The sequence below is a fragment of the Phyllopteryx taeniolatus genome, chromosome 4, assembly GCF_024500385.1.
Source record: "Phyllopteryx taeniolatus isolate TA_2022b chromosome 4, UOR_Ptae_1.2, whole genome shotgun sequence".
NCBI classification, from domain to species: Eukaryota; Metazoa; Chordata; class Actinopteri; order Syngnathiformes; family Syngnathidae; genus Phyllopteryx; species Phyllopteryx taeniolatus.
The window spans coordinates 14254908-14282544 of NC_084505.1; the positions used below are offsets into that span (position 1 = coordinate 14254908).

Here is a 27637-nt window from a genome sequence, read left to right on the forward strand (position 1 = left end):
CTTCTGTATCTAGTGTAAAGGGGACACTAGATGACGCTGCGCTACTCTCTATTTTTCATGATACTTGGCCAGACCCCCGAAGTGAATGAGTGAGAGAGAGCGAGAGAAAAGAGAGAGAGAGAGAGAGAGAGAGAGAGAGAGCACTGACGTTGACCAAAGAACCTACTCCCCGACTCTCATTGTGTGAGCTGAAGGTTCACCGACTATTCTTCACGTACTCACGAACTGTAGCTTGGTTAACAAAGCAGAAAGGAAGAGAGGCTTCCGTTAGCACGAAGCCCAGCCACCTCGTCCGTGCGGATGTTGCAGTGACGGCAGAGCATCCTCCCAGCACTCAGCCGGCATCGTCAGCTGTTGCGCCCGCAGAGTGAGCAGACATGTCGAGAGCAAAAGCGGCGTTGACAAATTATGCCACGGATCTTTAGACGATAACCTTTAACCACGAGTCAGTCGGAGAGCGGATGCAACTAGAAACTCCCAACGACCCTCTGAGTATTTTCCGCCCTTTGTGCCAATGGAGAAAGCAACTCCACCGCCCCAGCCTCAGGTGCAGCTGTCAATAGCCAAGACCGACAGTCCGGCGGACGACATCTCCGGCTTGTCCGATGAGGAACTGCTCAAATGGACCAAGGAGGACCTGGTGAGGCGGCTGAGACGCTCCGAGGCCGACAAGATGAGCGTGATTCTGGACCACGGAAATCTCATCCGAGAGGTCAACCGCAGTTTACAGTTGCACTTGAACGAGATCAGGGGGCTGAAGGTGAGGGGGCGAGCATTCGTGAGGGATAGGGTCATGTAGCTGCATAGCGTTGGAGCACACCTGACTGCGCGCACAGTAGTGGGCGTGATGGGCAAATATGGTGTCAGACTCTACGTTATCCTGAAGTTGCTAGTGCCATTCTGTGGGCCTGTATAAGGTTATGATTCAGATGGTACAAATGGTCCCAAGTGCACATACCTTTATTTAGTTATACTCACCCTATGGCTTGTCAGTCAAGAACTATTTTGTACTGTCCATTTTATTGAGGGGAGCATGGTGACCGAGTGGTTAGCACACATGCCTCACAGTTCTGAGGTCGGGGGTTAGAATCCGGGCTCTGGCCGTCCTGTGTGGAGTTTGCATGCTCTTCCTGTGCTGTCACTGGAAACTCCAGCTTCCTCCCTCATTCCAAAAACATGCATGTCGGGTTCACTGAAGACTCTAAATTGTGTGTGAGTGTGAATGGGATAGACTCCAGTTCACCCACGACCCTAATGGGGATAAGCAGTGTAGAAAATTGATGGATATTTTATTTACACATTAGATGTTCCAGCACGCCCGTGACCCGAGTGAGGATAAGCGGTACGGAAAATGGATGGATGGATGTTTTGTATAGAGTAACAGAACCTGTCTCCACTTTGTGTTTCTTTTGTATGTTCGCGAAAGTTTTGTAAAAATAGCGTGTCTTGCTTAGATTGTTAAAAAATTGGCACAATTTCACATTGTTTACAGTTGAAGCAGAAAACTTGCCTGGGGTAGCATCACATGGGAATCGTTTGCCTTTCTAGGAGACCTTGTCACCTCCCCACCCATCCGAGCTGCCTAATTACAATGGAAAGAACTGGAGGCTATAGGAAAGCAAGAGAGCGAGAGAGCAGAAGAGGGTGGCTTGAGGAGAGTTATTTTTTTCGCACCAAGTAGAATGAAGGGGAATCTTTGCCAGAGGTGAGAGGGTTAAGTTTAAGGGAATGCCACTAAGGTTATAAGTTGCCCCATCATATAGTTTTTCCTCAGGGTGTGGCTCCTTCTGTGCTATGTATAAGGAATGCCACACACTGAGTCAGTGCAATGTTGAGGAAGAAAGAAAGAATTAGGGTTTCATTTGAATATGATTGCATGCAGTGGTTAAAATATTAGGGAGCAAAGCAATGGAATTAAATAGAAAATCACTGCAGCACTGTACTGTGACACTGAAAAATTATTTAATATTATATCAAAACACAAGCGGCATGGTGGAAGACTGGTTCGAGCGTCTGCCTCACAGTTCTGAGGACTGGGGTTCAATCCCCGTCCCGCCTGTGTGGAGTTTGCATGTTCTCCCCGTGCCTGCGTGGGTTTTCTCCGGACACTCCGGTTTCCTCCCAGATCCCCCCCAAAAACATGCCTGGTAGGTTAATTGAAGTCTCTAAATTGCCCGTAGGTGTGAATGTGAGTACGGATGGTTGTTTTTTTGTATGTGCCCTCCGATTGGCTGGCACCCAGTTCAGGGTGTACCCCGCCTCCTGCCCGATGATAGCTGGGATAAGCTCCAGCACCCCCGTGACCCTTGTGAGGATAAGCGGCTCAGAAAATGGATGGATGGATGGTTCAAAACACAAACACTTTTATAAAGTCTTCTGTCTCTGATTAGCATTAACAATGCTGCCAGTCCTTGGGCCAAAGGTCATGCCAATGAATCTGTGTTCCTCTCATGTTTGTATTTCTCCCTGTCAGGACATCAATCAGAAACTGCAGGAAGACAACCGTGAACTGCGAGACTTGTGCTGCTTCCTGGACGATGACCGCCAAAAAGGAAAGCGTGTTTCCAGGGAGTGGCAGCGTCTGGGCCGTTACAGCTCAAGCATTATGCGCAAAGAGGTGACCCTCTATCTCCAAAAACTCAAGGAATTAGAGTTTCGACAGGAGGAGGTCATCCGTGAGAACTTGGAGCTGAAAGAGCTCTGTCTCCTCCTGGATGAGGACAAAGGAATAGTAAGTGGAGGTGGAGGAACTGGCGGGAGTGTTGGAATGGGCGTGGGGTCCCGAAACTCCATAGACAGCCAGAACAGTTTGCTGCTGGTTCCTGGGCAGGGGCTCCTAATGAGGGATGTTGGGGATGGGAGCAGCACCTCTAGCGCAGGGAGTGCTGACAGCTCAGATCACCATCAGCATAAGCAAACTCACCTGACTGTCGGAGTGGGCGGTGTTGGAAATGGCAGGGAAAAAGGGAGTCCTGAGCTGGCGCATAAACCTAGATGTAGCAGCATCAGTGCCATAGGAGGAGGAATAGCAGACAGGGAGGCGTCAAGCCCCGAACACCCGGCCGGGCGCAACCGGAGTACAAGTTTGGAGTACCCGTACACTTTGCCCCAACTCTGTCGACCACGTTGCGGTTCCATATCAGTGCCTGACCACAGCCGGGTCATGCGAGGCTTGAGCCCAGAGAAATATGGAAGGAACGTGGGACGAAGTAGTCCAGAGCAGCACCCAAAGCACTACAGCTCTGACCTTCTTTTAGGCCAGAGGCAGCACTACCTGGGCCAGGGTGGCAGCGGCGACCTCTTTCAGAAGCACCACAGGAGCAGTATTAGCAGTACTGCTTGTGAGAGCCCTGAGCCTCGTCATGCACATTTAGGGACAAGTGAGCATGTTGAAAAAGGTTGTATAGTTCAAGGGGGCAGTCCTGAGACTCATAGGCACCAATACAGTCTGAGTCCTGACCATGGGAAGTTTGGCAGCCCAATTAGAGATGCGCAGAGGAGGTCAGCTGGAGACGAGTTGTCACCACATCACCGGAGCATCTACAACGGGATGAATGGTACGTTCATATGCATGCGAATGAATCCTCTGAATGTAATGCGTAAGTGTGATTTAGGAACAGATTTCTTCTTAATGGTTTGTGAATGAGACCAAATGTTACAAGTACTGTGACCACAAACGTGCAAAGCTCTTACCCATGGTGCAATTTTAGGGTATCAGATTGTGGGAGGAATATCAAAAATAGCCTACCAAGTTGGCCGCTGTTAAAATACCCCACAGTGACTGATAATGATTTCTGGAGTCGGGTGTGTGTGTGTGTGGGAGGGGGCGGGGGGGAATTGGGGTCTTTGCTGAGTGGCACAGAGCTGGCAGACACTAAAGGTCGTCTCAAGGTGAAATGTGTGCTTGTCTTTGCAATACAAACTGCAGAGAAAAGACAAACAGTCCGCCCAAACACAATATAATTTAATATTTTATGATACAGTATGTGCTTAACATACACAATCTAATGGATTATGATTTCTATAAACTTAATTGATCTGCAGTTATCTGTTTGGCAGCCCAATTAGAGATGTGCAGAGGAGGTCAGCTGGAGACGAGTTGTCTATACTCTCACTATAAATAAATACAATTTAATTTACACAGTAGGAAATGTAGTTCTTTGGTGGGAAAGATCTGCTGTTTCTATTCTTACCATTATCTTTACATTTTTTGTGTGCCCTTATGTTTTAACATTAAAAGCTTAAATTGCTCTGTATCCATTTTGAACTATTTTGCGTCAGAGATGGTTGTTTAGTACAGTAGTAAACATTTCTCCTCTTGTCATTTTGCCATCTCTCCAGTTTGCAAAGGATTATTGTAAAGACACCCAACTTTTCATTTGGGTTGTCTTTCTGTTTCTTCTTTTGGTTGTGGCAGAAGTGCATCCCTAAAGCAGGGGTCACCAAGCTTTTTGAAACTGAGAGCTACTACTTGGGTACTGATGAATGCAATGCCCTACCAGTTTGAAACACACTTTTGAAATAACAAATTTGCTCAAAATATTTGGTGGTAAATCATTTCATCATTGTTGTCCCATTGCTTGTCTCCAATGATTTGGTCATGCACACAATACTGACGTTTGAATGATACTAGGTTTGTTAAAGAATATTGTCATTTCTACATTTACACCTATTGATGTGTAATTTAAAGAATAGCAACAAAAGAATTAAGATGCAGCTCACTGGTAAGTGGTGGTATTTAAAAAAAAAGAAAAGAATAATAGCAACATACACAAAAAAAATCATAACAGGTGAGCCATTTTTAGAACAGGCCCACGGGCTACTCATGTGTTCCTTGGGGTGACCTGGTTTCCCGCAGGCACCATGTTGGTGGCTCCTTTCCTAACACTATATCATGAGATATTGTTCTTGAACTAATATGTTTGCAAAGGGCTTTGTCATATTAGGTCGACTTCTTAACTGTAAAACGTAATTGCAGAGGGTACGACTGGCTTTCAGGTCTGGTGAATTGCCAACTGGTAAAACAGTGAATCGAACTCAGAGAGAAAAATGTGCACCAAATAGTGTTTATCCAGGTCCATATGGACATCATTAAGCCTGCTAGCATGAGTTAGTCATTACAGTAGATGAGTTAAAGTCATATGGTTACTACTTGTCGGTCACTATGGTGGCTTATCGACTCAGAGCAGGACCCCTCTCGGACTGCTCTCTTGCCACTGGCCTGACAAAGACAGCAGACCATAATATTTTCACTTAGATCATGACATACAGCCCTGACTTAAACGCTCTGAGAATAAATTATGAATGAACTACCCCTAGATGTTCACTTAACTGCTAATTGTTGTTTTTTATGTAAAGGATAAAGCAACAATTCAACAGACAATAAATAATTTAAACAAGTTACATTTTGTTACATCCATCTATTAATTGTTGTCGTGTCTGTGTGTCATCCCCTGACCCATCCTTGCATGTTAATTTTTTTTTGGACGAAGAAGGAATTTAATTCCTATGACGTTGTCGTACACTCCACTTTCTGGGATTATCCCGTAAGCTCTTTGCACAGTATTTTTTCAATTTTTCTGAACTTGTGTGTGCGTGCTTGTGTTTGTGAGATAGCTGTCTCTGTCGCTGTGTTGTTGTTGACAAATGAAAGTCTCATGTTCTTGTGGCACTCAACAGAGCACAGGTTTTAGCCTTTTAAATTCCTGACAAAAGAAACACTCTGACCTCTGCTCTGCTGTTGCATCTTTTGTGAGGCTTATCACACATACGGTATTATGTTTTAGCAGCCAAAAGAATGGAATTCCCCCCAAATCACTAAAAGCGCTACTTTTTCTTAGTAAACATGAAGGATAATCCTACTCTCTTATCTGAACACGAGAGACACTCTATTAATAAGGATTTTATAATTACAAAAGTACATAGTACAAGTAATAAAACAAGAGCATGTCCTGTAATTATTTTAAGAACTACAATAAAAAACTGCACAAAAATAACATGAACAATTAAACAACGTATGATATTAGAAAATAAATAACACAAGTGACACACCTCAATATAAAGGGATACAATTTTATATTCAAAATTATTATTCCCACTATAAATAATCATCCATGAATTTGCCCAAAAGGTTAAAAACTGTAGCACATTTTCACTGCAGGTCTCTTTCAAAAGCGAAGAGACTTAACCATGTTTTCTGCGTCAGCAATCACAGGTTCTGCATATTAAATTAAACTGCTGAGATGATCGGCCCAGCAAAACCCCCCTTCAAAACAAACAAACAAAAAAACGTTTGTGAGAAAGAAAGTAGAACCCCTGCCTTTTAGTTGTTGTAAATGCTGATGGGATGCACAAATGTGTTTTTGGCCCTTTGGCGACCAGTTCAGAGTGTACTCCGCCTCAGCACCCGAAGATAGCTGGAATAGGCTCCAGCTCGCCCGCGACCCTAGTGAGGATAAGCGGTGATGAAAATGGATGGATGATCTTTTAATACTGCTGTAACCACCTCTGTGGTTCAATAAAGGATATTTTATCCAAATTAAGATTATTGTGCCTTGATGAAGTAATATGATAGTTGCAGTATTATTTTTAAACTTGTTAAATGTGCTGTAAAATAAAATAATTGCTTCTGGTCTGAGTTAAAGTTCACCCTGTTTGCAAGCTTTAAGGTTTTCTCTCCCTGTGTTTCTCTGTCTTCCTTCCATCCTAATTGGTCTGCAGTGTTAAAAACAGCTGTTAGATAGAGAAAAAAAATGATTACAAAGTACTCTTTCTGGAGGATGCTGGAGGATGTACTGATTGGCAGGCTGAGCCAGGAAAAGAGGATTGAATATGTATTTGAGTGGATTACTGGCTATTTCCCACCACCAACCCAGCCCCCTCTCAACCATCTTTCTGCCGTCTTCACTTATTTCTTTCTTCTTCCCGCTCTACTCTGTCCACTTCCTCTCTACTTGTTGGATGAAAAGCCTCCCCGATAAATTGTGGAGCGCATCCGTAGTGACTCATGAAGAAACCCAAATGTTTGTCACAGCTGCTTGTCTGAAAGAATTTTGGGAAGCATTTGGCTGCTGTAACTCTAATGGATTAGCATTATTAGCAGAAAGTCTCATCTGGACAGCTATTTTGTCAGCCTTGCTGTTCACAATGCTGTGAACTAGCAACAATAGCATGATATTGTGTAGATTGGCTCATTTAGGCACAGAAAAATTGTGTTCCTATTGCATAGGCCTCCATTTAAAACACATCTCCATGCAGTTTGCTGCATGTCATTTCTCTTTTTAAGTGCATACTCCCTTTGCGTGCACTAACGCGCGATCTTAGCTTTTCAAGGTGGATGTCGATCTAAATGTCACTTTTAACTGGTATCTTGGCATTTGAATTTGTAATCACACCTGAGATTAATTATCCCCAACAACCTTGCCCGTAAGCCATTAAAGCAGCTATTAGCCAAGGAGTGTATGATTAGGCATTTTGTTAACTACTTCAGATGCAGATCATTGTCATTTTAAATCAACATGCAGCTAGCTTCGTCTCTTTAATCCACTTTCTGGATGGTACAACATCACACTTCTTCTTTGCTGTGTGGTAAATAGTAATTCAGACAAAAGCAATGTCAACTGGAATCAAAGGGGTTGACATCCCTAGCAAGAAAACTAATCAGGATTTTTTTTTTTAAGCTAAATAATAATCATGGTGGATAGTGGGAATATTGAGTTTTGCAGATATAGTCAAGAACGTAAAAATAAATATTTTGAGACTTAGTGTGTGCAGCACAGTGTCTCAGCATCCCCTTGGACTGTAAAGATTTGATGCGAGAATAAAATTGAAAAGAAACAACCAATTCATAATTCATGAACTCATTAAGAATGGAAGGATGCTTCCAAATATTCTGACTATAGTAGCTGTGAGTTAGCAAGCAGCGGCAGTTTGCCACGTACTAGCATCACTCCAGCACAAACCCCTGAGGTATGTGACAAATGTTCCACAGTAACCCCAGTCATCCAATATACACGAAAACCCAGTGGACTGGAGAAGGGTCTTTGTGCTTTTTAGACAGTGCCATTTGGGAATGGCTCAGTGAGCTGAAAGGAAATTAGCTTGCAAGGCCAGGTAATTAACTGGAAGTTTAGACATAGCTGTCACTTAGCAGGAGCACGACTGGGCTGGAGGGAAACTGTCTGTCCGTGCTAAAGTCACCAGCAGTAACTGTATTTGTGTACATGTCACGTTTCGTTGAGTTGAAATTGAGTGCCATCCTGTGAGCTGTCAGTCTGGTGGTATAACCTGATCGGATGATGACTGAAGGAGAAGTGGAACTGGAGTGGGGGGACGATCCCATTATGCACAGTATGCATGGTGGCATTTAGTTTTAAGCTATAAATCATGACATACGGACATAAAAAGCCATCCATCCATTCATCCATCCATCTACTGTATATGACTTGTCTTCATTAAGGTGATGGAGGTTGAGCTGGAGCTGATCCCAGCTGACTTTGGGTGAGAGGCCAAGTACACCATGGATTGGTTGCATGAATCGCAAGGCACATTTAGGCAAACAAACCTTCACACCAATGAACAGTTTCATGTCTTCAATTAACCTAACGTATGCTGTTGAAATGGCTGTCAACTGTGAGGCAGATGTGGTAACCACTATTACACTATGGTGCCCAATTATTACATTCTTCTTTTTTCCTTTCAGCTTGTCCTGTTAGGGGTCGCCACAGCGTGTCATCCTTTTCCATCTCCTGCATCCTCCTAACACTAGCCGCCCTCATGTCTTCCTTCACTACATCTATCAACCTTCTCTTTGATCTTCCTCGAGCTCTCTTGCCTTGCAGCTCCATCCTCATCATCCTTCTACCAATATATTCATTCTCTCCCCTCTGGATGTGTCCAAACCATTGACATCTGCTCTCGCTAACTTTGTCTCCAAAACATCTAACTTTGGCTGTCCCTCTGATGAGCTCATTTCTAATCCTATCCAACCTGGTCACTCCCAGAGAGAACCTCAACATCTTCATTTCCGCCACCTCCAACTCTGCTTCCTGTCTTATCTTTCCTGCCACTATCTCTAATCCATACATCATGGCTGGCCTCACCACAGCCTTTGCTCTTTATCCTAGCAGAGACTCTTCTGTCACATAACGCACCTGACACCTTTCTTCCACCCATTCCAACCTGCTTGGACCCGTTTCTTCACTTCCTTACCACACTCACCATTGCTCTGGACCATTGACCCTAAGTATTTAAAGTCCTCCACCCTTGCTATCTCTTCTCCCTGTCGCTTCACTCTTCCCCCTCCACCCCTCTCATTCATGCACATATATTCTGTGTTACTTCAGATAATCTTCATTTCTCTCCTTTCGAGTGCATGCCTCCACCTTTCTAACTGTTTCTCCACCTGTTCCCTGCTTTCACTGCAGATCACAATGTCATCTGCGAACATCATGGTCCATGGGGAGTCCAGTCTAACCTCATCTGTCAGCCTATCCATCACCACTGCAAAAAGGAAGTGGCTCAGGGCTGATCCCTGATGCAGTCCCACCTCGACATTAAACTCCTCTGTCACACCTAGAGCACACCTCACCACTGTTGTGCTGCCCTCATACATGTCCTGTACTATTCTAACATATTTCTCTGGCACTCCAGACTTCCGGATGCAGTACCACAGTTCCTCTCTGGGTACTCTGTCATAGGCTTTCTCAAGATCTACAAAGACACAATGTAGCTCCTTCTGACCTTCTCTGTACTTCTCCATCAACACCCTTAAGACAAATAATACATCTGTGGTACTCTTTCTAGGCTTGAAACCATACAGTTGCTCGCAAATACTCACTTCTGTCCTGAGTCTAGCCTCCACTACTCTTTCCCATAACTCATTGTGTGGCTCATCAACTTTATTTCTCTATAGCTCCTACAGCTCTGCACATCACTGTTGTTCTTAAAAATTGGTACCAGCACGCCTTTCCTCCATTCCTCAGGCATCTTCTCACCTGCTAGAATTCTGTTGAACAAGCTGGTCAAAAACCTCGCAGCCACCTCTCCCAGATGCTTCAATACCTTCACAGGTATATCATCAGGACCAATTGCCTTTATATTTTTCATCCCCTTTAGTACTTTTCTAAATTCCCCCTTACTAATCATTGCTACTTCCTAGTCCACCAGACTTTCCTCTTCTACTCTTCCTTCTCTCTCGTTTTCCTCATTTATCAACTCCTCAAAGTATTCTTTCCCTGTCTAGCCACACGCTCCCCTACTACTACCTTACAGTCAGTAACCTCCTTCAGATTACATCGTTTGCGTAAAATGTTATTCCACCTGTGCGTCTATCGGCGCTCTTGTAGGTCACCCTATGTTCCTGCCTCTCCTGGAAGATAGTGTTCACTACAGCCATTTCCATCTTTTTTTGCAAAGTCTACCACCATCTGTTCCTCCAAGTTCCTTTCCTGGATGCCAAACATCACTTCTTCATCCCCTGTTTCCTTCACCAACATTTCCATTACAGTCTGCACCAATCATGACTCTCTCTGTCTGGGATGCTCAGTACTACTTTGTCTTGCTCCTTCCAGAATTTCTCTTTCACCTCTAGGTCACATCCTTCCTATGGGGCATAGCCACTAATTACATTACACATAACACCCTCAATTTTAAGTTTCAGCCTCATCACTCGATCTGACACTATTTTCAACTCCAAGACATTCTTAGCTAACTCTTCATTGAAAATAACCTCTACTCCTTTTCTTTACACCATAGTAAATTTATTGAACCCTGCCACTAAGCTTCTCGCCTTACTGCCTTTCCACCTGCTCTCCTGGACACACAATATACCAACTTTCTCGTAATCATCATGTCAACCAACTCCTGAGCTTTTCCTGTCATAGTCCCAACATTCAAAAGTCCCCAAATTCAGTTTTAGACTCTGTGCTTTTCTCCTCTCTTTCTGCCTAAGAACCTGCTTTCGACCTCTTTTTCGTCTTCGAAACACCCCCTATTACTACATTATTATAGTATGTTTTATATTTGTGCAACAGGTGCATGATTCCATGCTGCCCGCACCTAATTTAACCTGAAGATCATTGCAAGGTTAAATTCGTGATATTTCTATACATTGTTATGTAGCCAAGTGCATTTAAACTTAACATAAATACTAAAACAATGCATTCCGGTTTCCTCCCACATCCCAAAAACATGCGTGGTAGGTTGATTGAAGACTCTAAATTGCCCGAAGGTGTGAATGTGAGTGTGAATGGTTATTTTTTTATGTGTGCCCTGCGATTGGCTGGCAATCAGTTTAGGGTGTACCCCGCCTCCTGCCCGAAGATAGCTGGGATAGGCTCCAATACTCCCGCGACCCTAGTGAGGGTAAGCGGCTCAGAAAATGGATGGATGGATGGATGGATGTAGTAGAGTATGCACTCTTCACCTTCCCCATGGCAAGCCCTGTTGATGTTTGATTCATTACCATCGAGTTGTGTCGGTTGCTCACATATTAAAATCGGAAAACAGTAGTTTATCTTGCAAAGGTTTGCTTAAATATTCTGCCAATACAGTATAACTGACAACATAGACACGTAGAAGTTGGTTGTAAATGTAGAGCTTGAAAACACATGTGATTATGCAGGCTTTTGTGATGCTTCTCTTGATAAATCTCACAAAGTATTTAATTTTCATGTCCAGTTTGCTTCATGTCTTGTTAAAGAATACATCTTATAGAGGTATATCATAAAGGACACACATACTGCATTACAAGCATCGCAACTAATTGTAGATATTATTCACACCAAACTATAAACCACATTAAAATGGTTAGAATATTTTGTGTAAAAGAGTGGACACAGTTGCAAAATAAGGTGTTGTCTTTTAAGATGGGTGTATGTTTGCATGCTTCCATAAAAACACAAAGGCAAAAGAACCACACAAGCAAAACATACACAGTGTTCTCAGGCTTGATCAGCCAACAGGGCTCCAATTATCCAGCTCTACTTCAGTGAGCTTCATGCTCTTCTCTCAACAGTCTACATTTTCCTCACAGTGAGACAACACAGAAAAGTAAACACTATTATAAGAGGATAATGTTCTTTTGATTTTGTGTGACAAATATTTCCATTTAGTTGAATTAGCCTTAGGTCTCACATCCATTTTCATCAACTGAGTGAATATTACAGTTATATATATATATATATATATATATATATATATATATATATATATATTTATATATCATCAGCAGCAGCAGGATGAAGGCCTCTTCTTCAAGTTTCCAACTACTACGGCAGTTTGCAATTTGTTGCCAGTGTATTCCGGTGTGTTTAATAATTTCATCTATCCATCTACTTTTAGGTCTTCGCCGTAGTCGCTTTGTGCCCCGTGGTATCCAGTTGATAGTTTCTGTGGTCCACCTTTTGTCAGCTCTTCGGGCAACGTGCCCAGCCCATTTCCATTAAAGGCTTTTTATTTTTTGAATGACATCGGTAACTCGCGTCTGCTGTCTTATCCAACTGCATCTTTTCTTGTCGTGAATGCTGATTTTCAATGTTTGCCGTTCCATGTTCCTTTGAGTTACACGGAGCCTTCGTATAACATTGGCATTTGTAGTCACTACCGTACTCGAGGACTGGTAAAATACACTGATCGACATTTTTTCTTTTGAAGCAAATGGGAAGATTGTTCTTGAATATAACACTAAGTGTGCTAGGCAAGCTTTATGCGACATTTAACTTCAGTGCTTGTATTTCCATCCATTGTTACAAGTTGGCCTAAATAGATGTAGTTGTCGATGGCGCCTAGGACATAGCCGTCCATTTTGACATCTTTTTGTGGACAGTAACGATTGAACATGACCTTCGTTTTGTTTTTGTTCATTTTGAGACCTGAGTGACGGCTTTCTAAGTCTAATTCCTGAATATGACGCTGTTGTTGTTCAGCATCGTAGGAGAATAAAATTATGTCATCTGCAAAATGAAGATGGCTCATATAAGCGCCGTTAATTTTAAATCCTTCTTTTTCCCAGTTGAGCTTTTTTTTATATCCAGGGTAATTGAAAAGTAACTCCATCCATCCATCCATTTTCTGAGCCGCTTCTCCTCACTAGGGTCGCGGGCGTGCTGGAGCCTATCCCAGCTGTCATCGGGCAGGAGGCGGGGTAAACCCTGAACTGGTTGCCAGCGAATCGCAGGGCACATACAAACAAACAACCATTCGCACTCACATTCACACCTACGGGAAATTTAGAGTCTCCAATTAATGCATGTTTTTGGGATGTGGGAGGAAACCGGAGTGCCCGGAGAAAACCCACGCAGGCACGGGGAGAACATGCAAACTCCACACAGGCGGGACCAGGGATTGAACCCGGGTCCTCAGAACTGTGAGGCTGACGCTCTAATCAGTCAACTACCGTGCCGCCTGAAAAGTAACTCCCTATTTTTAAGTACTTGTAATTTATTTCTGAACTATAATAATAAAGTGTATTGCATGGAGTTTTATTTAAAATTTGATATGGGCGCCAGCATTAACAACCAGTTTTTCAAGCCGCCTGGGATTCGCATTAACTGATTTCACAAGGAACTCTTGTGGGATGTAAAACATAACTTCTCGTATTCGCCCTTCAAGTTCTTCCGTAGTCGTTGGTTTGGTAGAATAGAATTGCTCCTTTAATCATGGAACATACACAAAAGAATTGAGAAAAATATTACAACGTATGAATAAATTATAAATATTTTAAAATAGGGAGTTACTTTTTCAATCACCCTGTATATATATATATATATATATATATATATATACATATATATATATATATATATATATATATATATATATATATATATATATATATACTGTATATAGTCTCACTAAGGGATGTTAAGCCAAGTAGCTCTCCTACCAGCTAGGCTGTACACCAGACTGACTGACTGACTGTCTGTCTGCCTGACTGACTTCTAGCTGAACGAAAGGTCACTGATCTATCCTGCATTTTCATGGGCTTTCCTGTCCGGCCCGCCTGAATAATTTATGTAATACTTTTTTCAGAGATCTGAGAAGAATGGTCATGTGAAATGACTTCGTATTGATCCTGTAAAGTGAGACAATAGCAGAGAGGACGAGTGACAGATAAAAGAGGATTGAGAGATGAGTGGCACAAAGACCTGCGTCATGTGTTTACTGACTTAATGTAGACATCAATAACAACTTGATTACCCAGTTTGACAAACGATCCGCTTACATCAGTCACCAGTCATTCATCAACCATTAATTCATCTCTATTTACAGTATTTTCATTAAACTATTGAGTTTAAATCTTTTCCATAAATGTTATTGAATGTCTTTAATGAATTGTTAGATGATAGCATATACATACTGTGTTGTTGGGGAATGATACTTGACTACAAAGTAAACAGTGGCGTCTTCAGTGAGGCACTATCACCTTCAAAGTTAATCCTATGTATCTTTTTGTAGAGGAATTTAGAAGGGCTTCGCTGAGAGAGGTTTTAAGGTGCATATTATTCTGGGGGTAATCATGTTATCTCTACACTTGGGCACTGACCGACACTGAAACCCTTTCCCTTGACACATCTCTCACATTAAATCAAACTTTGCCATTGACACCCTGTCCATAACTAAACCCACTAAAACTGTCCGAGGGTGTTTCGAAAAAACAAAACAAAACACTTTGTAATTGTCTTTGATAAAGCCCCATACAGTATACAGTACTGGTATGTTGGTCCATAAAGGGCATTTATCATTACAAATTGAGTTTGGCTGAAAGGGATTCTAGTGTGTAGTTAGTATGTGTTCTGTCACAAGATAGCAGTTTGCAATCACGTGAGTGGTGACAGTAAACTCAGTATTAGCCAGTAGACTACCTCTTAGTCAGGTCTGAGGCTCAAGATCCACAATATAGTTAGTAAAAGTAACATACTAAAGCCAAACCCATCAGTGTAATTGATTTAGAGTCAACCTATTAAAAACAGAAAATCTCCCACCCAAATGCTTTCTCAGTTTTTTTAAAGAACCTGTAAAGTGAACTGAGAGGTTATTTTTTTTCTAAATACATTAGACATGTTTGAAGACAATTGCTGAAAATGTGCAAAGACTGAAAAAAACAGATGAAAAATCTCATTCTGCCTCCAGATCCTCGATCACTCAATCACAAATCTAACAGCGTTTCTGATTGACGTTGTAAAAAAAAAAGTCCGTAAATAATTTTATTTTTGTCAAAAAATACTATTTATAGTATTAATTTAATTTATTAAACCGTAGCGTCTTTTTATTTAAAACAACAAACAGTCAATGTTGGCGTAATCGCGTCAAAATGGCTCTAAATGGAGGCGTTCGCTAGGCGGACGTTCCGCCTATACGCACAGCCAATCAGATGTGACCAGCAACCGCCACATTATGAATGAAGACTGAACGAGGTACGCTATCGTCGCGTGGAACGTTTTCTAAAAAAAAGTAAAGAAAGGGCTTAACAGTCAGAATGGCACCTATGATAAAACAGGAAACTGCTAAAGACAGTGTTAGGAAGAGATTTAAAGATAGATTAGCAGAAAGATCTGTGCGTTGTGCAACCGTCATTGACTGTGCGTCACGTAATGCAACTAAGGTAGGCACAGTATGTTTGTTGTTTTTTGTTTTATTGCTTGTTATTAGACTGACAAAACTGAGAAAGCACTCGCTGGTGATAGTTTGAGCGAAGCATTACGAAGAATGATCAAAACAAATTTGCAGTAAATTGCCCAAGAGAGCAATTAAATGACAATTGTGATGTCCGACTTTCTGATTTTTTTTCTGAAGAAAAAAAGAAAAGTGGATCGGTGTGTTGTCACAAAATTAACCAATGAATTTGAAACGAAACAGACAAAAGAAAAAAAAAACACCTGAAACAGAATTTCCCCGTGTTATTATGGAAGAAGGCTCTTCTTCAATGAGGAGCTCTTGTCCTTCTCCCCTTTCCTTCCCTCGTTAAAGTTAATGAGCAATAAATTGTTATCATATTTGTTTAGTGTTTTATTTCTTTAATATAGTGTGTTTTCTCTTATTTCTCTATTGCAATATATTTATTTTGAATCAAACACAAAAGGTAAGTATAGTTTAATTTTAGGGCTGGAACAGATTAACTGCATTTCTATTCCTTTCAATGGGAAACATTACTTCGGGTAAGAATGTTTCAGGTTACAAACGGGGTCAAGGAACCAATTAAGTTTGTAACCCGAGGTTCCACTGTACTTGGCATTTTTTTTTAAACTCATTTATATTTTACAGTTTTGTTAACAACACTCTTCTCTGTGGTGAGTCAAATCTACAATAGATTTATTTTCACTTTACAGGGACTTTAACTGTTTCATGCACAGACTACATTATGTCAAAGTAATCCCTGTTCACATGGACCTCCAAAACAGCTAGCTGCAATATCCATGCTAGTAGTTGGTGAAGGCACATTACAACTTTTATTGACCCAAGGTATATATTTATATGAGAAAAATCTCACGGCACACTACCTAACCAAAATGTCACAAAAAGATAAATTAGGCGCCAGCCTACCCACGACCCTAGTGAGGTTAAATTGCACAGAAAATGTGTGTCCTCTCCTGTGTATTAAAATAATAAATTGAGTAATCAAAAAGGAGTCAAAGTTTTTGATATCCTCTTTGATATGCTGATGTGCTTCTATTTGAATTCAAAAGATTTATTACAAATACCACACATACAACATTTACGCATGAACCTTTATCTCACAGGGCCTGTGTGTAGGTTACTGTATGAACACATTCGTTATGAGTTCTAAAAATACATGGTATTAACCGTGTGGGGTGATCATAGTCAGCCACATGTCCTCCCATCACCCCTGAGAGAGCAGCGTCACCCATGATCGCAGCGATTCTATCCTCGAACAGGGTGAGGCCCTCTGCGCCGGTTCTTCCGCCTTTTTTTGGCCATACTTGGGCCGTGGGCAGCTGTCCTCCGCTTCAGATCCACCTTAATGTCTGACCACTTCTTTTTTGGTTCTACGTCAACGCCGTGTTTTAGGAGGAAATTCACACAAGTCTTTGTACATGAGGCCCCAGGTCCATTTAGCTGCATGGGAGCAATATTCGCCACTTTGACTGTCGCCAAAAAGAGAACGTTTTCATCCATTAAAAACGTTTCCATGGAAAAAGCCCCTTAATCTCAACCAATTTCTATGAAACTATGGTGAGGGGTTGATTTATAGGATTTATTTATATTTTGGTGTTATTCTGATTGAAGTTACAGATTTGATCAATTCATTATCCTTTCACTTGCTAACTAACACAAGCACAAATCATTTTCTATTTAACAGTATGGTCTATTGCTACCTGATTTTTGTGGTTTTTTTTGTTTTTTGTTTTTAAATCTGTATCCTGTAACGATAATTAAACGTGTTCCACTTGATTTTTTTTTTGTCCAACACTACATTACCATGGAAATTGAACCCTGTGAAGGTCACTGTCTGAACATTTTTGGAAACTTTATTTATATTTATTTATTTAAAATTGTGTTTCTTTATTTATGTGTATATTTACCATCTGCTCTGAGCAGATGATAAATGTTGAACATGTACATTTATTAATCTTTTATGTAACTATTCCATAAATCAAATAGGGACAAATACAAGCATAAATGAATGCTGATGTCTACCGTCATTCATAAGCTTCAGTTATTCATAGTAAGAGCATTGATATCATTGTTGGGATTGCTTTATTGATCCACCAGACCGTGTTCAGGCATCGTTCTACTCTGCAATATGCATTGTACAAAAACAGACCGCACCTATTTTATGTACAGTTGATTTTGACTGCAGTTAAGTGTGCACTAGGATGAAGCAGCTTTCCAACCAGCTTTAGATTTATCGTATTAATATAAAATATATATTTTCTTCTTAATATTTTATGTCTGTATATTATTTTTCTCAGTATGTTGAACAATGGTGTATGCTTTACAAATAAAACCACCTTGCCTATTCATAAAATCAGTCCTTCACACACACTGACCTCCAAATAAAAATACCCGCAGGCTTCTGACCATTTGAAGGAGTTTTTATATCTCACGGTGCATTTCTTTGCCCCTCCGAAGATGAACAGACGGACGGAAAGGTGCAGGCAACGAATTGAAGGTGGCTTGAGGAATCTGGCAAACTATGCGGTCACAAGAGTGCTATGAATCTTTAATGGGAGACGTTAGCGAACCAAGGAGAGGAAGTGTGCTGAAAACATGATTAAAGACGGGGAGTATACCATTTTAGAGAGAGAGAGAGCGAGAGAGAGAGAGAGTGAGTGAGAGAGAATAAAATATTTTTTTCTTGAAGGGCAAACCATGGAAAAGAGGGAGTTTTTTTTAAGCTAGGACTTGCAGTATATTCCCCTCTTGCCCAAACCAAGTTCAGCCCTATAAAATGGGTGTGATAAAAGTATGTTATTAAAAAAAAAAACAACAACAGTTATGTAATCCATCAATCCATCCATCCATTTTCTTTCACCGCTTATCCTCACTAGGGTCACGGGTTGTACCAGTTATGAAAGTGCATAACTACACACATACAGTGCTACACAACTACACTCATACATGATCAAATATAGGTAAAATGATCAAATAGGAATTGGCCAGTGAGGTAGGAGACAGGAAATAATCTGCCAACTGTATGTTAGTTTTACAAGTTGGCTTACTTTTTATTGCAATTTCTTTAGCCCATTTCCTCCATAGAGTGCAGCCAAGTACATCCCAGACTTCCTGTTCCACATGGATACATTATTACTAACAGGATATCTGATTGCAACTTCAAACTGAGATGGTATTCGTGTGTGTGTGTGTGTTTGCGTCTGTGCGTGCATCGACTTTTGAAGATGCACTTCATGATTTGCTCCCTGTAATGCTGGTATGACTTAATTAAGAATCCCACACTCCAAACTTAAGCCTTTTAACTGTGATTTTAGCATTTCAGTTTGTGCACAAAATAAATAAATATCTGATGTGATGGACAGAATTACAGACAGAATTAGTTGCTTTGAACTAACTAAATCATCTCCCAGTTTGAGCCATGTGATGCTTAGACACGAAAGACAATCATCTGTTCTTGGTGAAACAGCAAAGAAAGGTATTTCCCAAAATGTCACAACAATTGGTTCAATTTGGCCTCATATCTTAATTATATTTGTCATGTTCTGTAACAAACACATCAAAAGTATATCCCTTTACACACTTTGTTTCCCCTGATGCAAACGGGTAGCACAACATTGATGTGTTTTATTCATGAGGCATTTTGCTTTTTATGGCACTCCAAGTACACGTCATATCTAAATCATTAGATTAATGAGGCAGTACTCCCATATCAAGGCAACACTCATAAACCCTCTTTTTTCCTTCTGTCACTTCTCCCTTCTCGTTCCCTTTGCTCTCTTCTTTCCCTTTTCTTTTATCCCAGCTTTGATATCAGCAGGCTGCTGCACCAACAACTGCAGAAATGTCAAGCTATGGGACAGGTAAGAACTTTGCACCTTGTTCCCCTTCTTTATAATGTCTTTTGCATTAATCAGAGAAGAAGAAGAAGAAGAATGGCAAATGAAGGTCACTGTCTGTTCTTTTCTCCAAGGGTCCATAATCCTGTAATTAGATGCCATTATGAAGTGTTCTTTCAGCTGCTTTTTTCAAAACTATTCAGAGTGAACTTCTAGGCCTGGCAGTACTAAAATGGACGTAGCCGACTGGAATAATTCTAATTAATCATGGGCTGATCTCTTAAAATGTTTGTGCTAGTGTTGTTAAATTAATTTGGTTTATATACTCCAACACTGTTTTGCACAGGTATAATCACAGCATGAAAACACAGTTTGAGGTGACAGTATCTTGTCCCTGTGTGCAATATTCTACATTTTCAATCAGACCCCAGAGGGGTAAGGGTTAGGGTGAGATGGCTGTGTTAATATTTAAGAAGTGCAAGACAAAAAGGCATACCCTCCCTCAAAGGCTTAACAGCCCCTCTGGCCCCTCATGTCACAGGAAAGCATGCACGCTTGACCATGTATAATTACAGCCATGTTTTACACATTCTTGTTCTCTCACTTCATACAGTGGGAGTAAAAAGTATGTGAACCCTTGGGAATTTCTTCAATGTATAAATAAATTGGTCAAAAATTGTGGTCTAGACGAAGAGTTCAAATTACAAGAATAAACAAACAAATAATTAAACTAATACCACACAAACAATTATATCCAGGGATGCACATCAAAAAATTGGTCTGGTTCTCAAAAGAGCACCAGAGGTTGTTGCTTGGTGCTCTTTTTTTTCGACCTCACTTACAGTACTGGACCGCGTGATCAGCTGATTTGGTGCAGTACAATTGGGCAGCAGTCCCCAAACTTTTTTTCACCCTGGAATGCTCAGCTCTCTGGTGCAGGGTTGATGCAGGCAGGAGCAGAAGGATCAGTCACAAAAAAAAAAAACATAAATAAAAAAAATACATCTTTTTTTGTCATGCTATTCATGTCATTTGTTCCTCTTGACACCTATTTTTATTTATTTAAGAGCGCAGGTGGAGACTGGCTTGAGCAGTGACACATGGAACAGCGGATGGATTTTGAGAGATTGTTGAAGTTTAAGTTGGACTGATGTGGGATTGATGATTCTGGTGATGGGGAAGGGACCAATAAAGCGCAGAGTGAGTTTGCAGGATTCAGTCTGGAGTGGGAGGTCACGGGAGGAAAGCCAAACCTTCTGACCCACCTTGTACTCAGGCGTATGGAAGTGACGAATGTCCGCAAGCCGTTTATTTCTCTCAGCGGACCGGGTTAAGGCCGCCCTGACGTCCTTCCATATGGACTGGACACGTTGAAAGTGCTCTCTCACAGTGAGAAACATCACCGTATGCTCCTGTTCCTTGAACAAAGGAGGTTGGAAACCATAACGGGCCATAAATGGAGATATACCTATGGCGGACCTGGTGAGTGAGTTATGGGCATATTCCACCCATGGAAGGAAGGTGCTCCAGGAGGCGGGATTGCGAGCGGCAACACAGCGAAGAGCAGATTCCAGGCTTTGGTTTTCCCGCGCCGTCTGGCCGTTGGATTGGTAGCCAGAAGACAGACTGGCTGCTGCGCCCACTGCCTTGGAGAACTCCTTCCAGAGCTGGGAGGAGAACTGAGGACCACGGTCTGAGACAATATCCATCGGAATGCCATGAAATCTGAATATGTGGAGTACTATGAGGTTAGCGGTTTCAAAAGCAGAGAGCAACTTGGGAAGGGGTACATAATGGACACACTTGGAAAAAACAAGGAATCAAAACAAAAACAAACCGGTTCAGCGTCATTAATGAGAATTTGGAAGACTGCTGGGGTGTTGGTTAATTCGAACGGCATGACCAGGTATTCGAAGTGTCCGAGGGGGGTATTGAAAGCGGTTTTCGTCCCCTTCTCTGATACAGATAAGATGATAGGCATTGCGTAGGTCCAATTTGGTAAATATCTGGGCGTCACAGAGGGGTTCAAAAGAAGGGTCAATGAGGGGTAGTGTTTGTTCTTAACAGTGATGTAATTAAGTACTCGGTAGTCGATGCAGGGTTGGAGAGTGGTGTCTATTCTTCAACAAAGAAGGGGGTAGAAAAATGGCAAGATCCTTACTGAAAACTGGGGAAAGGTCATGATACTCTTCCAGCACTCGGGAGAGGTCGACTAGTGTGAAAGGTGGTTGAGGTTTGCTGTAGGGTGGCATGGCGGAAAGCAGACAGTGTGAATGGCATTGAGGACTCCACCCAGCGATCGCAAGGTGGGTCCAGTCTATGGGAGGGTTGTGCTTTTTAGCCAAGTAATTCCGAGGAGTAACGGGGTCTCAGGGGAAGGTATAACGTATAACAAAATGTCCTCACGGGAGTTTCCTGAGATGAGTAAAGTAAACTGAGCTTTTTGGTGGGTGACAGGGGGGATGAGTCGCCAATCCAGGGCAGTACATTTTTTGGGTGACTGGAGTGGTTCACGAGAGAGTTGGAGCTGACGTGCCAATCCCTCATGACTAAAATTATCATCTGCGCAGGAGTCAATGAGGGCAATAACGGGTGTGTTGTGAATGGGACCAAGAATACATGTGGGAACGGAGAATAGATACGGGAGGGAGAGCTTGGGGAAGTGGTAGTTTGGCTCCCCACGGTGCTCTCGGGTCGTGGTGAGCCTGGTCTTTTGGGTCTCAAGGGGCATGTGGAAATGAAATGGCCAGATTTGGCACAATAAATGCACAGTCGCTGATGTTCCTGGAGGTCTAACCTAGTGTTGCTGAGTTGCATGGGCTCATCTGGCGCAATGGGGGGTGACAAGGAGGCGGTCGGAGGTTCAGAAGGCGGGTGAGGAGCTGCTGGCGCAGTGCTCATGGGGGATACTACTTTACACGGTCTAAGCACCTTCTCACGTGCTCTTTCCCGCAACCGGATGTCCAAACGGATGGACAAAGAGATAAGTTCCTTGAGGGAGGAGGGCTCTTCCCGGGCGGGAAGCTCATGTTTGAGCCGTTCTGAAAGCCCGTTGAAAAGAAATTCCCCTCAACGCCGCGTCATCCCCACCTGCATTCACTCGCAAGTATCTTAAATTCTATAGAGTTGCAAGGCTACGGAACTAGAGCCCTGAGTAAGCGTGAGGAGGCATCGGGTGGCTTCCCTGCCCTGAACGGGGTGATCAAAAACTTTCCTGAGTTCAACAGAAAAGGCAGTGAAAGACCCGAGTACCGGGGAAGAGTTGTGCCATAATGCGGTTGCCCATTTCGCTGCTTTTCCACGTATGAGGTTAGTTACGTATGCCATTTTATATTGTTCGGTGGGGTAACTTAACAGCAGGAGATTGAATACCAGGAAGCAATTGAGGAGGAATTGAGGAGGAATTGACTGTATGCATCTAGGTCCCCAGAGTAGTAGTATGGATGGGAGGCTGCGGTCTCGGAAGGAGTACTTATGGGAGGGTGGTCGGATTGCAATTTTGAAGAAAGTAGGGAAACTTGTTGCGTGAAAGTGGTCACAGATTCCATAATCTCCTGGAGAGTTTTATCCTGTCTTCCTATATGGGCGCCTTGGACGGTGAGTGCTTGTCTTAACGCCTCCGGGGTTGCTGGGTCCATGGTAGTATTCTGTCACGATGCGATTTGAACTGGACCCAGAAGCAGGCGGAGGCTGAAGAAGTTTTGTGGAGAATGGTTTATTGAGGCGGCACGGTGAACGTGTGATCAGCACATCGAACGTGTGATTAGCACATCTGCCTCACAGTTCTGAGGACCGGGGTTCAAATCCCGGCCCCACCTGTGTGGAGTTTGCATGTTCTCCCCGTGCCTGCGTGGGTTTTCTCCGGGCACTCCGGTTTCCTCCCACATCCCAACAACATGCGTGGTTGTTGATTGAAGACACTAAATTGCCCGTAGGTGTGAATGTGTGCGTGAATGGTTGTTTGTTTGCATGTGCCCTGCTATTGGCTGGCGACCAGTTCAGGGTGTACCCCGCCTCTCGCCCGAAGATAGCTGGGATAGGCTCCAGTACTCCCGTGAGCAAGTGGATGGCTTGATAGCATGGTGGAAAAGGTCAGCAAGGCGGGGAACACGGAAGGAGCACTGAGGACAAGGAAGAACATGTAGATCATAAATATTGCAAGGACTGGCGTAGCTTACGAGAGAGAGAGACGGTTTACCACAGGTGAACTTTAATACTCTGGCAGTGGAGTCTTGGAACTGGCAGGCTTAAATGCAGGTGATGAAGGCTGACTTGCAGTCATATACAACAAGACATGTACACTTTCATTTGGTCAAAGGTAGCTCTTAGAGTGCAAAAGGTTGGAGCCTCACCAACCACAACAATAAAAGCCACAGTATATTAATTAAACAAATATAAAGGTAATGATGTTCAGTTATGACTAACACTGTCAGAGTGGTATTAATCTATTATGTTCATCATTGTGGTTGCCATTTATATGGTGTACTACTATCGCAAATCTAAATGTTAAATATATATTTGAATGATAAATATATATCTAAATATAAATCTTAAATCTAAATGTTAAATATATATATATATAAATGTAAAATATATAATTGTTAAATGTAAATTTAAATATACATCTTAAAACTAAATGTTAATTATACATAAATGTTAAATCTATATCTAAATATAAATCTAAAATTTTAATATAAATATTAAAACTAAATGTTAAATATATATTTTCATTTTAAATATAAATGTAATATAATAATATAAAGTTAAAATTATATATAAATGTTAAATACTAAATCTAAATGTTTCAGGTCAACTAAATATTTAGTTCATATGCAAATCTATGGAAGTACCAAAATAAAAGCTCTATTTGTAGCGTCAAATAACAACATAATAAAATCAAATAAAAAAACATCTTATACAGGGAAAGTGACCCTTGGAAATATATGATCACTTCCTAAAATAAAAAAAACAGTTATGTAAACTTTACTTGACGAGTAGTTTGAGTGTTTAGTGTGACTTTTCTGAAGAAGTGTCGCGTCGAAGTCGCAGGCTGGGAGCCGGGGAAGCAGGGGGAAGAAAAGAGAACTAACCAGAGACCGGTGCTTCCCAATGGCCTGCCCGCCTCAGAGTGCTTGCTCGCCAGCCGCAAGAGCGAGGACGTCAGCCTTGGAGGTGGATTTGGAAAAACAAGTGGCAAAGGGGGTGAGGGGAGGCAAAAAAGAACTGTTGCTGTGGTTCTCTTTTTCACCCGGGCATTGCAGCACGAAGCGCCCATCCACCGCCACCCCCTTCCTTCCTTGCGCTCCCGGCTTCCGCGACGTCCACACGAATGGCTGCTTTCTGCTTCGGTTGTCCAGCGCTGAAGGTGGACGGCGGCCGATGGCAAAGGCACTGCGGCAGATGCCGGTGGCTGTGTTAGCTAGCTAGCTCGCTTACTTGAGCTGAGGTCTCAGCCAGCGAGGATTTCCGGAGGGAGAAGCACAAGCCATTGCAGAGCTGTGGCGAAGCGGCACTTCTTCATAAAAGTGATACTAAACACTCAAAGTACTCGTCAAGTAAAGTTTCCCTAACTGGCGTGTTTTAGTTAGTAATCATCTGTTCAAGGGTCCATTTCCGTTTGTTATATGTTGTTTGACACCACACACAGGTTTTATTTTGACTTCTATTTCTTGGCTGTGTGGATTTGCATATTAGCTAAATATTTAGGTTGTGTGGAGTTTGCATGTTCTCCCCGTTTCCTCCCACATCCCAAAAACATGCATGGTAGGTTAATTGAAGACTCTAAATTCCCTGTAGGTGTGAATATGAATGGTTGTTTGTTTATACGTTTGCCCTGCAATTGGCTGGCAACCAGTTCAGGGTGTACCCCGCCTCCTGCCCGATGATAGCTGGGATTGGCTCCAGCACTCCTGCGACCCTTGTGAGGAGAAGCGGCTCAGAAAATGGATGGATGGATATTTAGTTTGAGCTGAGAAATTTAGATTTAGCATTTATATTTAATAATTATATTTAAATATATATTTCACATTTAGTTTTAATATTTAGATTTAAATATATATAGATAGATTTATCTTTTAGTTTTAAGAATTTTACATTTAACATTTATATACATATATTTAAGATTTAAGATTAGCATTTAGATTTGAGAATTAGGTGTAACGTTTAATATTTGACTTAAACTATAAATTTGACAATTATTGTTCTTAATGTGCAGAAAAGTGACTCTTGCAAATTCACTCCTGTGTTTTTAAACACTGTTTGAAGCAAATGTGCCAAAATGTTGGTGTTATTTTCAGTGTGAGCTGCTTTACAAACGGCACCCCATACACTACTTGTTTATTTTTGGATCTTGCAAGTGTGCCTAATAAAGTGCATAAAGTAATAAATAAAGTAAAATACCCATTGTACCTCAAGCATACATATGTACAGCTATGATATTAGTTATGAACTGTCAAGTGTCGGTGTAAAAAAATCGCAGGCCCCATGAGCCTTGATTATTGTGCACTGTTAAACTAAATCATCCATCCATTTTCTTTACCGCTTATCCTCACTAGGGTCACGGGCTGCTGGAGCCTATCCCAGCTATCTTCGGGCGGGAGGCGGGGTACACCCTGAATAGTTAACAATTATTTATAGGGAATCTTACACAATCTGCAAATGTATAATTCATTAAGCTATTTAAATGCTTTGCTACAATGGGAATGCTGTATACAGTGAACTATTTCCTATGTATATTAGTTAAATAATAAATCTTTCTTTCTTTCCTCTTCAATTATGGTCCAGCTTTGATGCCTCATCTTGACCTCGCTGCCACAGCCTGGCTCCTCAGAATCACAGAGGTAGAGCCTTTTTGTGTCCATGGTCTTGATAGCCACAAACATTCTGTGGCACCATGGTCCAAGGCACCAGATGGTCTGCTGTCTGTCCATGGCCTCATTCATGTCTTCAGCGCATGAAAACAACCTGCCTTCATGTTTTCATCTCTACTACTCTGTTGAGCGCTTTGAGGAGAGCAATTAGTTGTGTTTATAAAACTATGCTGCAGATACATGGAGGTCTCTCCTTGCCAATTGTGATATGGCTATCTCCCGCAGAGAATTCACAGAGATGGATGCATGCTGGGAGATTTAAAGGACTCTGCTGTGTAGTTTGCTGTGTGCAATGAGAATTTAATAGAAAATTGTACAAAAATTCCACGCTAGGTGTCCAAACTGGACTGTTTTCCTGCAACATGAACATCACTGTGCCTGTGTAACCTCCATGTGGTTGGATAAACAACTCCAGTGACACACTAAAAAAATAAATAACAAAGCTAGTCTTGATGCAACACGTTACATGACATGGCAGTTTGACATGCTTAATTTTTCTGTAATTTTAGAATAATTTTAAAGCAATGGTGGGGCTTTGGATTTCTTTCATTACACATAAACAGAAAATCTAAAACAAACTTTGTCAAGTAACTGCCAAAATGTCAGCTTTATTATTATTATAATTACAAAGCAAAACTTTATGTGCAAAATCGTGCTAAATTCTCACAAGAACAGGCTTGTGTGAGTGTTGCCTTCCATCTGTTTACAAATATAGCTCGTTGGTGGAGAAGCACATCATTCATCATCCCGTATTCTTTAACTTTTGAAGGTCTTTGGTTTCACAGTCCCCCGACTCTTCAACTTTCATTCATTTTCAAAGTGTGAAATTAGGACGTGCAATCTGATGTTCAGTCTACCGATGTCAAATCCAACCCTACCATCACTATACCTTTCTTGTTAAAGCCATCTGTTTCAACTTACCTTTAAACTTAACCTGTTGGGGAAAAAAAATCTAGATATTCTCGCTAAGAAAAAACATATTTTCCTGTGTCTTAAACCAATATGATCATTATAGCTGCTGAAAGATGTTGTAGTTCTATAATATGCAATGTCCATGTGTCATTTTATTTTGTATTAAAAATTTCTGATAAAGCGCCTAGATTGAAGCTACAATGTTTTATTTTCTTTTTTTTCTTTTTTTTACAAGAAAACAAAGTCCAGGTAAATATAGATTATTGGATTAGTTTTCTATATATCAATATATATGACTATATTATGACCATTATTTTTGACTTCCAAGTATTAGAACTAATATATCAAGATGTACAGGATATATATCAAATAATAAACAGATTT

The 27637-nt window shown here is 41.5% G+C and overlaps 1 protein-coding gene across 2 annotated transcripts; it reads left to right on the forward strand.

Annotated features, from left to right (window-relative positions):
- The first annotated feature begins 16 nt into the window (after window positions 1-16).
- On the forward strand, window positions 17-27637 carry ccdc85al (coiled-coil domain containing 85A, like). Of its 2 annotated transcripts, XM_061769766.1 has the most exons (4): window positions 23-760; window positions 2474-3557; window positions 19439-19496; window positions 26256-27637. In XM_061769766.1, the coding sequence occupies exons 1-4, from the start codon at window positions 515-517 to the stop codon at window positions 26272-26274; spliced, it is 1407 nt and encodes a 468-aa protein (XP_061625750.1). In that variant the 5' UTR covers window positions 23-514; the 3' UTR covers window positions 26275-27637. The 2 variants fall into 2 exon arrangements, with proteins under 2 accessions (XP_061625749.1, XP_061625750.1); XM_061769765.1 differs by lacking the exons at window positions 19439-19496; window positions 26256-27637 and adding an exon at window positions 9426-12123 and having other exon boundaries at window positions 17-760.